The sequence below is a fragment of the Lactuca serriola genome, chromosome 9 (genome assembly GCF_051521515.1).
Source record: "Lactuca serriola cultivar US96UC23 chromosome 9, Lser_US96UC23_V15, whole genome shotgun sequence".
Classification (NCBI taxonomy): Eukaryota; Viridiplantae; Streptophyta; class Magnoliopsida; order Asterales; family Asteraceae; genus Lactuca; species Lactuca serriola.
In genome coordinates this window covers 219,189,910-219,202,697 of record NC_136416.1, presented here as the reverse complement: position 1 = coordinate 219,202,697, position 12,788 = coordinate 219,189,910, and the positions used below count along the sequence as shown (strand labels likewise).

General features: G+C 35.2%; 2 protein-coding genes across 10 annotated transcripts; one reads left to right on the top strand and one right to left on the bottom strand.

The window, feature by feature from the left end:
• The first annotated feature begins 335 nt into the window (after positions 1-335).
• On the top strand, positions 336-5,229 carry LOC145072106 (putative linoleate 9S-lipoxygenase 5). Its single transcript, XM_079018484.1, has 9 exons — positions 336-753; positions 1,188-1,483; positions 1,979-2,219; positions 2,335-2,745; positions 2,825-2,910; positions 3,110-3,217; positions 3,299-3,603; positions 3,866-4,129; positions 4,288-5,229. Exons 1-9 carry the CDS (start codon positions 588-590, stop codon positions 5,039-5,041), a joined length of 2,631 nt encoding a protein of 876 aa, XP_078874610.1. The 5' UTR covers positions 336-587; the 3' UTR covers positions 5,042-5,229.
• LOC145072107 (cullin-1-like) lies at positions 5,221-9,047 on the bottom strand. Of its 9 annotated transcripts, none has more exons than XM_079018490.1 (10): positions 8,853-9,047; positions 8,666-8,779; positions 8,298-8,405; positions 7,996-8,155; positions 7,702-7,887; positions 7,572-7,619; positions 7,260-7,460; positions 6,991-7,068; positions 6,072-6,161; positions 5,221-5,502 (listed from the first exon to the last, which is right to left on the bottom strand). In XM_079018490.1, the coding sequence occupies exons 3-10, from the start codon at positions 8,375-8,377 to the stop codon at positions 5,446-5,448; spliced, it is 900 nt and encodes a 299-aa protein (XP_078874616.1). In that variant the 5' UTR covers positions 8,378-8,405; positions 8,666-8,779; positions 8,853-9,047; the 3' UTR covers positions 5,221-5,445. The 9 variants fall into 9 exon arrangements, with proteins under 9 accessions (XP_078874616.1, XP_078874613.1, XP_078874611.1 ...); XM_079018487.1 differs by having other exon boundaries at positions 8,247-8,405; positions 8,580-8,779; positions 8,853-9,043; XM_079018485.1 differs by having other exon boundaries at positions 8,247-8,405; positions 8,853-9,043.
• Between the last annotated feature and the right edge of the window lie 3,741 nt (positions 9,048-12,788).

Here is a 12,788-nt window from a genome sequence, read left to right as displayed (position 1 = left end):
GAAAGTGATGTTGATGTAATGTTGAGGTAGACTTAACTTTTAGATATATATGGTTGCTAGAAATATGGCATACCACATAGGCATATACAACACATATTGTCAACAAATGTAATCCATCCTTACAACCCTTAATAAATAACAGATGCATGATGTTAACGTTACATCAACACATATAGTTTAGAATTTTTACTTAAACAGTATAATAATAGTTAGTTACGCAGCATTTAATAACAGATGCATTAATTGTAATTAGGGGCATTGAGTTCTCTTGTCAACTACGTACAAACGTACGCTAATTTCCAAAACATAGTAAACGAGTTGAACAAAGTTAGAGATATGATTCTGTCATATAGCTAAAACAAAGTAGAAATCTAGCGAAAGCAGTCAAATATTATATTCCCACTGGTTTATGTCTTCAATCAAAGCCGGGAAGCTTCAGTGTCATCACCATTGTTTGATTACTCTCTCCTTCACTTCCTATAAATATCCATCACTTCTTCTCGCTTTCCATCAATTAATCAAATCCCACTTCCACAACCACACACCCTTTGATTTCCATTACTTTAAGAAGCTCCTGATCCTCCGCCATGGCTGACGTTGACCGGAGGAAAAGAATCAAAATTGAAGATAAGAAGGTGAAGGGGACATTGGTTTTGATGAACAATCACTCCATTTCCACCATCAAAGACGAGGTTCTTCTGGGCCGGAAAGTTTCTCTGCAACTCATCAGTGCCGCCCACTGTGAATCTACCGGTAAGCGTCTTTGATCGATTAGATTTTCTCTGATTTTGTAATTGGATGCTTCGTTGGGTTGTAACGTACAACCCAATAAAGCAATAATAGTCACCCATCCACACTATCTGGACTTGTGGTTCATGACCATGTGGCATTCCAAGTGTTCGATTATATGCTTCAGTGAGTTGTACAGTACAACTCAGTAAATCTGTAAAACCACCGTTGACCGCGACGATGTCGGTGGGCCGGTGGATGCATCCATAATTCAACTCGAAGCTTTATTGGATTGCACAGATTGTACGGATTGTACTGTACAAATCCATCAAAGCTCTCAAGATCACCATTAGTACGGCGATCGAAGTATCTCTCAATTCCTTGCATCACCAGTTAATTATCTGTTTAAAATCATGCAGTTTAATAACTTAATTAACGAATTTTTTTGCTAATTTCAGTCAGGGGTATCAGAGGGAAGCTAGGAAAAGAGACAAACTTGAAGAACTGGGTGAGCACAGTGATCACTCGTTCAACAAAAGGCGATTCAACCTTCGATTTAGACTTCGATTGGGAAGAAGAAATCGGGGTTCCAGGGGCTTTCTTGATCACCAACAGACACAACTCAGAATTCTACCTTAAAACTTTGACATTAGAAGATGTTCCAAATTGTGGTCGTGTTCATTTCATCTGCAATTCTTGGGTCTACCCAGAAGAACATTACAACAAGCAATATCGCATTTTCTTCTCTAATCAGGTAAATTTTAGTATTAAAAAATGATTTTGATAGAGCAGTAGATTACCCTCATCATTGACTTTCTCATCTTTTTGCTACCCTCATCTTTAATTCGGCTATTTTTTTCATAGAGTTAATCAGATCTAGCAGCAGGCTTCCATTGACTTTTTATTTTAGACTTTTACTATCCTACTTTTGTTTCTTCCTATTACAAGCATGAAAAATCCACCCAGTTATATCAAAGTCATCCAAATACAAGATCCATTTTGTTCCACAATCAATTTTGAAAAATAATATCCACACCAAGATTTTGTTGGAGTTTAATATACATAGTGTAGAAGGAATCTTTTTCATTTTAATAAAATAAGAGAGAACGGAATTAGATTCCAACGCAACCAAACGTCTCATCATCATAGGAAAGTTTGATTCCACAATACAAAAGTGGCGTAAAAGTACAACACTATGATTTGACATTTTTTAAAGTAGAATTCTAAAACATGATTATTTTGGTTACAGACATATCTTCCATGGAAGACACCAGAGGGTTTACGCCATTACAGAGAGGAAGAGTTGGAGGAGTTAAGAGGAAATGGGACAGGAAAGCGTGAAGAGTGGGAGAGAGTGTATGACTATGATGTCTATAATGACTTAAGTGAACCAGACAAAGGTTCAGACCATGTCCGCCCTACTTTTGGTGGGACCCCTGACTACCCTTATCCTCGTAGGTGTAGAACAGGCCGACCTCCATCAAAAACAGGTTGCAAATTCTTTCTTAATCGGCTTAAGCACTTAATCCATGGTTGTTTCTGAAATATTTGGCTTAATACATACAGTCACAGACACTATTTTCTGAAATATTTTTTAAACAACAGATCCAGACACAGAAAGCAGGGTTCCGATTCTGCAGAGTTTAACGATTTATGTCCCGAGGGATGAAAGGTTTAGTGACTTAAAGATGGGAGATGTTTATGCTTATGGGATAAAACTCGTATCTCAAGGGTTACTACCTGGTTTTGAAGCTGTTTTGGACAAGATTTCAGATGAAATAGTGGGGACGCTTGAAAATATTCTAAAACACAAATTTGAAAATATACCAAGCAACAGATTTAATGAGTTTTCATCATTTGAAGACGTGCTTAAGCTTTATAAAGGTGGACTTCCAGTACCAAAATCTGAGTTTCTAGAAAGCATCAGGGAGAAAATTCCATTTGAGTTTTTCAGAGAATTGTTTCGTTCTGATGGAGAACACGTGTCAAAATTCCCTGTCCCACAAATAATCCAAGGTACTTTCTCTAATACAATGATGAGGGCGTTTACGTCTTTTTTTTCCCCCTGTTGACATTGGTTTAATGATTCCAACAGGAGATGAATCTGCATGGAGGACAGATGAAGAATTTGGAAGAGAAATGTTGGCAGGGATAAACCCTGTTGTGATCCGACGCCTCCAAGTAAATTTCATCTTCTTTATTCAACAAATGACAAGGATGAGGGCATTTATGTCTTTTTGGACAATGCCTTAACAAGAATAAAGTTGAAAGTACAATATTTTAATAGAAATAAGTGAAAGTAGGATGCTATAATACACAAGTAAATAAAAGTACATTGCTTTTTTTTTTAATTGACCACTTACAATTTCGTTACTTGCAGGAGTTCCCTCCATGTAGCAAATTAGACCCTAGAAAATTTGGAAATCAAAACAGTACAATGACTGAAGACCACATAAAACACCAGTTAGATGGATTGAGTGTCTTGGAGGTAACAATTATGGATCTGATGTTTGAAGCTTTATGTTCCGAATATATAAAATTTATGCAATTTATTGTTTGTTGGTTTTAGGCAATCAATTGCAACAAGCTGTTTATATTAGATCACCATGATCCATTGATGCCGTATCTGAGGGGTATAAATGAAACTTCCACCAAGACATACGCCACACGGACTATCTTGTTCTTGCAAAAAGACGGGACTTTGAAGCCAGTAGCAATCGAATTGAGTTTGCCACATCCAGATGGTGATGAATTTGGAGTTATTAGTACAGTTCACACACCCGCAAAAGAAGGGGCAAAAGGGACAATTTGGTTGTTGGCAAAAGCATATGCTAATGTAAATGACTCGGGATACCATCAACTCGTTTGTCATTGGTAAAGATTCTTTAAATCCTTATTCACTACTGACATGACATGACATGACTAAACAGGTTGTACTGTGTGTTTTTCATGTACTAAGACCGACATCAATGGAACAAAAATTGCAACTTTTTGTCACATTGATATCAGTGTCGGTCAATCCAATGCATGCCAAACATAGTATAAAACCATTAGAAAACCCTAAACCCTAAAAGATGAATAAAATTAGAAGATGTATCATGTATGGAATGAGTTCTAAATTTGAGTTACAATGCAGGTTGCATACTCATGCTTCAATGGAGCCATTTATAATTGCAACAAATAGGCAGCTAAGTGTACTTCATCCAATTCATAAACTATTGCATCCACATTTCCGTGACACGATGAATATTAATGCCCTTGCACGCCAAACACTCATAAATGCTGGTGGACTTCTTGAAAAAACGGTTTTTCCTGACAAATATGCCATGGAATTGTCGTGTAATATGTACAAAGAATGGGCTTTCACAGAACAAGCACTTCCTGCTGATCTTGTCAAAAGGTATACCATAAAAAGACCAACTTTTTCTAGCTTTTGATCTTTAGTCTATGATAACATGAAGAAGATATTTGTTGATTTGTCTCGATATTTATTGACAACAAAATCAATGAAAGTACGTTACTATTTTTTTTAGTTTTAACCTATTTTTGTTATTTTAGAGGATTAGCCGTAGAGGACCCATCCTCCCGCCATGGGATCCGCCTCATTATCCAAGACTACCCGTTTGCAGTTGATGGGCTCGAGGTATGGTCTGCAATAAAATCATGGGTAACCAACTACATTAACATCTACTACAAAAACAACAATGAAATACAAAACGACACCGAGCTTCAACAATGGTGGACCGAGGTCCGAACCAAGGGCCACGGGGACAAAAAACACGAAACGTGGTGGCCCACAATGCAAACCCTTGATGACCTCATCCAATCATGCACCATCATCATATGGACCGCTTCTGCCTTACACGCAGCGGTCAACTTTGGGCAGTACCCTTACGGAGGGTACCTCCCGAACCGACCCGCTACGAGTCGCCGGTTCATACCTGAACCGCCATCTGCTGACTATGACGAGCTCGAGACGGACCCCGAGAAGGCGTTTTTGAAAACCGTGACACCGCAGCTTCAAAGCGTGCTTGGGATTTCGTTGATTGAGATTTTGTCAAGGCATTCGGCGGATGAGGTGTTTTTAGGGCAACGGGATACGCCCGAGTGGACAACTGATGACGTGGCGTTGGATGCGTTTGAGAAATTTGGGGAGGATTTGAGGGAGATTGAAGGAAGGATTTTGGAGATGAATTTGGATGAGAAATTGAAGAATAGGAATGGGCCCGCTAAAATGCCTTATACTTTGCTTTATCCGAGTAGCGAAATCGGGCTTACGGGTCGTGGGATTCCAAATAGTGTCTCAATTTGAAGTGGGATTTGGTCATAGGTATTGTGAGTTACCTTTGAAGTATGGTGTGTTGAAGGTTTTTTAGGTTTGACATCTTGTTTTTGTTGTGTAACATGGTAGTTTGTGACAATAAACTAATAGTTGGTAAGTTTGGGTTTGACATTTTGTATATAATTTAATAAATTATCAATAATGATGCATTTGGGAAATCAGTAGTTCGTCAATTTCAATTTCTTTGTTTTTCATAAAAAGTAGGCCACCACAAAATGAGTCCTATTAATTCAAGTCATCTGATAACCACATGGTAAGACACTTGATACAAGTCGTTAAAAGAGTCAAAACATGTGCACATATCTATCTATCTATATTTCATTTGATGCAATCACTAAGGTTCATGATCAACTACAAACTCACATCCAACAACATCATGCAGGAGAACTCCCTTCACCAAGATTCAAACCCGCACAGCGCGATAGCACATCCTGCATTTTAACATGAAATTTAAACCAAATAAGCTTTCTAGAGCTATTTTCAATAATCAATATATATATATATATATATATATATATATATATATATATATATATGGGTTAGGTTATATTGTTCTAACTATCTATTGAGTGCATGTAGGATTGATTCTGGACCAATCATTTTAGTTATTTTAAGAAAGTAATTAATGCATATTAGATGTTAAAGATATAATGAGCATTAATTAGAACTTCAGCATTTAATATGCATTAATTAGTTTCTTAAAATAACTAAAATGATTGGTCCAAAATCAATTCTACAAGCACACAATAGATACTAAAAACATTTGAACCTAACTCATATATATATATATATATATATATATATATATATATATATATATATATATATATATATATATATATAAAAAAGGGCAATAACGTCTTTTTGCACAAACAAGAGACTCGAGAGTAAGTCCATGTCCCGCCTTTTTGGGTGGTACAAGAATTTTGTCACTGTCACTGTAACTGTCCCCGTCTGCTTGTGATTTTCATTTTTTTTTGTTTTTGGTGGTTGAACATGCCTGATATGAGACTGAGGCATCACCAGACTCAGCCTTCTGTTTCTCATGAAGTTGGTTTGCAGTTTGACCTAATAACAGCCCGTGGACCAACTGCAAGAATATTAAGATGCATTCTAAACATTTTCAGAGATTAAAAAAAGAAAAAAAGTGGAGTGTGTGGAGTAAGACAACTGTTTTGAGATTTATTTACTTTTACTTTCAGTTATTGTATAATGATATTTTAATAAACTAGATTTATATCAATTCTGTATTCTTAATTACTCTGACATATGCAACTTATTTAAATTATTGTTGACTTTATTTGAATAAACAATAACATTTATATTTGAAGTACAAAACTAACATATATATATATATATATATATATATATATATATATATATATATATATATTTTAATACATCAAAGATTACTTAAGGAAGAAGTTAAATATGCATGTACTAAGCACCCAAATATAAAACATGGGCATAAAATTACAACTTGGTCCCTGTGATTTACTCAAAAAAAAGTGCAAGTTTACCCCAAGTTTTGAAATTTTGTCGGAATCATCCTTATGTTTGCATTTCGTTGTGGATTTAGTCCCTCTGACAACAACAAGCAAGCCTTTAACTGGATCAAGTTTGTGATTTTGAGTAAAGCACATTGACATTATCCACAACAAAACACAAATTTCGGGACAACTTGGGGAAATTTTCATAAATTGGATCAAACTTGAGATTTTGAGTAAAATGAAGGAGCAAATTTGTAATTTAGTCTATTTAAAACTAATAAGTACAAGGGTTTTATTGAAACTTTATAATCAAACATAAAAAAGAAAGATACTAAAAAATATTCTGTTTTAGTGTAAACAACATTTAGAGATGATAGTGACATCATTTTTAGACCAAAATAGTAAAAAAGAAGATAGTGACAGGATTACCCTTAGCAACTTTTCCACTGAGGTTTGATGTAAGAATTGGCTAGCTCTTTCTTTTTCCTGGCTCAAACGATATTCAGCCTAAAACACACAAAACATAGGTAAAGTATAAGCATAAATTACAAATTTGGTCCCTATGCAATATCATTTTTATTTTTATAGAACATTGCCCAAAAAAGAAATCTTTATGGAAAAAAGATTTTATTTTGGACAACACCTAAAGAACCTGATCTAGCAGAGGGACCAAAAATGTAATTTACTCAAAATATGACCTTCAAAACATAATCAGCAGATGAGTAATGCTGAAGCCACTGTGGAACCAAGAAGTTGTAGTAATTTTCAGTACTTGATAGTACTGCTCCCTCAAAGTTCTCATAATAGCACATATCCCCCCTCCCAATTTCCACAAAAAAAGTTGAAACATGTTTTAGCAAATCCCTGCAAACCGATTTACCATCACGATCCTCATTGATCTGTAAAAAAATTTAAAAAATAAAAAAATAAAAAAATAAAAAGTAAAAGTCAGATATTCCTCTAAGCAAACAAGGGTAAAATTGTAATTCATCATGGTTCTTCAAACATACTAGACAAATTGCAGCTTCTAATAACTTGGGATACAATTCAATGCACACCTGATATGCATAACAAAAACTTAGAATTCAAGAAATTAGGCAATAGTAAAAAGTTTAATGGTGATGTTGATGTTTAGTTTACCAGATCATGGAAGCAAGAAATGGAGAGATTACTAAGAGAAGCTGCTTTTCGATCTTCAACAAAGTATCGATCAAGGTACAAGAAGAAACCTCCAAGACATTTTGCCATGATTTTGTATTTTGACCACATGTTCCAAAGCTCGTATAACAGAAAGATATGTGATTTATCTTTCACAGCTGGGATCACCTGAGTTCATTCCAACACTTTATATATATATATATATATATATATATATATATATATATATATATATATATATATATATATGATAGTAATATAGACTCTAAACTTCACCATAATGCATAGAAGTAAGATGAACAAGCTATAGAAGTTGCAGAGAATTTGAAGTCCCACCCTTGAAGTAATGCCATCTTCCAAAGCTTTCTTGAATATGTCATAGAGCTTTGCACAGTATTCGTAAGGAGGATGTTGAACACACATATCATACACACAGCTGCCAAGAGTAAAGGATATATAATCAGAATATATAAGTATGTAAAAGTATATATCAAGGAAGCAAAGATTGTTTTATATCAGAAGGATACTCGTAGAGTTTCATGTATTCTTCACAAGTAAATAATGCACTGGTGGGGTACCCATCCAGTATCATAAAGGCCTTTGAAATTCCTTCATTCAATATACTTAAGCCTTCTTCCGGTGTCAATTTTTTCTTCATCTTGTATCCAACAGTTCTTCAACAAATTCTGAAACCAGAAACGAATCTAAGCCTCATTTACAAACAGATGAAAATAAAATATAAACAAACCACTAATTAACACTATAATCCGGGCTCTTTCAGATAATGCTCGAACATACCACATTACCACCCTACACGAAATGAAATCCATAAAAAACCAGATACAATTCGAAATCCGAACCAATAGAGCTTGTGTGGTAGCTCTAGGAGATCAAAATCCCCTTGATAAGCATGAACAATGCCAGCCACTCAGTCAGCAGGCAATACCTGTACCAGTTCGTTTGTGCGTACTCCGCAAGGTGAACAATCTAGGGTTTTGGGAACTTCTCCATCAACATTTCGAAATTGGGTAAAATTTACTGAGCATACATCCGCACATAACTATAGATGATGAATATCAATGAAAATTTAGCAAATCACTGATGCAAAAAAAAACTAGGGTTTAGAGGTTTACTCGAAGCAACGAGACTTGTGTGTGTTATTCAGAAGTTGGAAATTGCCTGAGAATGCGCCTCGACGGTGACACTGACACCAGTGCTTGTCGGAGTGAAATGAGGTTGTCGACCACTACCCATACATACATACACACACATACACTTTTTCCATTTTCAAAGATCGAAACGCAGCGTTTTAGTATAATGGCGGATGTAATCTGATCTCCCTCCAAAACATGGTCTCTTCCTAACTAATCACATGGTCAACCCTAATTAATTTATTTGTAAAAAAAGACAGTAAATATTTTTTTTATCGAAGTTTACAATAAAAAAAATTATTATTTTAATAATAAAGTTATTTCTAACTTGTTACAACATATCTAACCGAGGGTGAGCAAATGACTTTATAAGAAGATTGATTCATCATTATTTGACCATATAGCCGAAGGGCAAGCAAAAGAGTTTTTCAACCATCGAAACATAAGATATGGTTGAATGACTTTCTATAAGAATTTGGGATGTCGGAAGAAGATTGTGTACTACATTGTGACAACTAGAATGCAATTCAATTGACAAAAAATCTAGTGTTTCACATTAGGACGAAACACATTCAGTCGAGGTATCATTTTATCAAGAAAATGATTAGCGGTGAAACTCTTAACCTTAAGAAAATACTTTGTATGAAGAATTCAACAAATATGTTTACTAAGTTGGTGACTATAGAGAATTTGAACTTGTGCATAGTTCAACTAGCCTTCTAAGTACTTAAAGACAAGGTCGAGACTAGAGAGACAATAGAGGTTACAAAGTTCTAGAATGGATGACAACAAATGTGTTCATCACCCTCTAAGTAGAAGATTCTTAAGTTGTAAAGACTAATTCATTATTTACCTTATAGTCGTTAGGTAAACCAAACATGAGGTCCTGTAGGAAGAATTTTTTTTCATAGGCTAGTTCCTATATCAGATTCGCTATAAAATCGTCATTACCTCAATGACAAGTTTTTCGGCACAATTTATGGGTTTGGCCTTATTTACATTTTAGGTCAAATTATTATTATTTATAAAATATCCTCCCCTCTCTCTCTCTCTCTCTCTCTCTCTCTCTCTCTCTCGCTCTCTGAACGTTTGTATCAATCTGATACACTTAAATATGAATAATGAAGAACAAACAAAGAACAAAAAACAAAATGATCACAATGATACTTTCACTAAGATAGATGGTTCTCACAAAGATAACAGGTTACAAAGACAACACCTAGCTCTATTAGGGTTAACTGTAACGTCCCAAAAATTTTGACTTTTATATTAATAAAACCATTATCCAAATCAATATCATAAAACCATAGAGGAATTAGAGTATGTTAATAAACATCCAAAATACATCCGAGTCATATAAAATGCGGAAAAATGCAGTGTGTGCAATGCAGTCATCCCAAGTGCTTCCCCTTCGAACCAGAAGTATCTTAAACATAAACTGAAAATCGTACTCACAAAGATTAGTGAGTTCCCCAAAATACCACATACCATACATATTAAGCATATAATGAGCCCCGCCCGACATCGAGCCCCGCTCGGAATAGATCTGTTAGTCATCAGGCCCCGCCCGGTATACATACAAACACATAAACACATGCAAGAATCACAAAGATAAATAGCATACAATATAATCATCAGACCCCGCCCGGCATCGAGCTCCGCCCGATATACATATCAGATATCATACATGCAAAAGTCACGCAGACAACTAGCATGTGGATTTTGATACGATATAAAAGTTTGTTTTTTAATAAAAAAGCGGCAACGGAAGACTTTAAAAATAACAAGTTTATTTTTAGTTCATAACAAAACCGAACCATCATGGATTCATTTATAGAGGTTAGAATGAAATAACACCAACCATATGATGTTTTAGATATAATCTTTGAAGCCTTTGAACCCACTTGGTTTTGGGGTGTTGATGAAGATAACAAAAGATCAAAGTGTATGATCTTCTCTACAAGTATCCACCATTAAGATTAAGGCACTTGGAATGCTAGTTCCTTCTTATATTCTTGAGTGTCTAAAGCCTTTAAGTGTTTAACTCAGTTAAGCATTAAAGGAAACAAATCAAGAGGTCTTCTAAACCATCAAACTAACTTCAAGAGAGAAAGAGAGGGGGGAGAGGAGTAGAAAACCCATGGTTTTAGAGAGAAAGAAAGGAAGAAAAAGAGCTTCACTCTTGAAAAAATGCAAGCATCATGCATCTCTTATATAGTCCATGAAAAGTAAGGCCTAACCATTAAAATAATCTAAAGTAATGGTAACCTTTAGAAGCATGGGAGACAAAAGGTGGAAGGTTGAAAAAGCAACCTCCCACACCATCATTATGCCTTATAAAAAGAAAGATTCTTTATTTTTTATAAACTCGAAGTTTATAAAATATAAACTTTGTCTTTAGGTAAAAGAAAAAAAGAATCCAACTAGTTCAAACTGTTGTGCATGACTTACTAATTCATACCATACGAAAAAAAATAACTAGTAATACTCTCTTATAATTATTATTTTCACAATATAATAAGTATTCCCTAATTAAATACAAGAATTGATATTATTTATTAATAATTATATTAATAATAAATATACAAAATGTGCCAACTTGCTAAAGGCGTGACCATATAGGATCATATATTATTAGCAATATTACTCCATAATGATTCTTGGGCATATAGATCCAATAATCTCCCACTTGCACAAGATTCTTTATAGAATGATATAGACAGTAGCTGACATCTAGCAACGGGCTATTACCCCTAACAACATATGAAGGGTGTCATTTCATCAACAACCAATTCCAAGAGCTCTAAGCTGCAATTGTTACTAAAGGTGTGGTATCAATTATTCATTTGTCTCAGACATCATGTTGAACATGAGATATGGATCACGATCAATCTCATTTATTGTAACACCCGGAATCTAGAATACTAATTAAGGAAAGATAATAGGTAAACTGAAGGTCAACTCGTCGAGTCCAAGAGGGATAACTCGACAAGTAAGAATAAGATTGGACGCGAGTTGAGAAACCTACTCGACGAGTTAGGGAGGACCAACTCGATGAGTTAGTCTGGGTTTGGGAAACCCTAAATTCGAGGTTTTGCACCCTATTTAATCATCTTAATGTCCACATATCTGTGACAACCCGAAATTTTCACATGTACAAACCCTACAGTCAAGCACTTCAAATAAAAGTCAAATACATTTTTGATAATTGTTAGCTAGTTTAAAGTTCGTTTTGGGTGTTTTTAGTATTTATTCTTCAAATGAACGAATGAAAGGAAGTACTTTCTCGGGTCTTGGAGTAGCAAACCCACACTTAGCACCCTAATAAGGAGTTCATGGCCAAACTTTTGGAGTTTGGGCCGTAAACTCCCTTATGGCCGTAAACTCATGCTTAAGGCATGATTTACTCTTCATTCCTTCATTTTCCAACTTCTAACTCAAGAACTTCCAAGTTTTCTCTCAATTACCATAATCCATTTCTTCCAAATCTTCCAAGATGTAAGTGTTGATTTGTTTGATTTGTGTTTATAACCTTTCATCTAGTTGTTATACTCCATTTCATCCATAAATCTTTCATGTTTACTTAGATCTTCAAGTGTTCTTCAAAACACCAAGAACACCAAGAACACACACTAGTGTTCTTGGGCCTTAAACACCCAATCAAGCCTCTAGATTGTAAGTACACTTATCCTAGCTTGTTATACACTTGAAATGAACTTGTTTACACCTAGAAAACACAATGAATCACAAGATCAAAGGTGTTTACGGCCAAGGAATGTTCTTGGGCCGTACACCCTAATAGCTGGGACAAAATGAGCCCTAGTCCCTTCCTTAGCCTTGGATACTAGTCTAGATCACTTCCTTGAAGTGTTTAGGACCTTAAACATCAAAAAGACCATGAACCCATACAGTTTATGG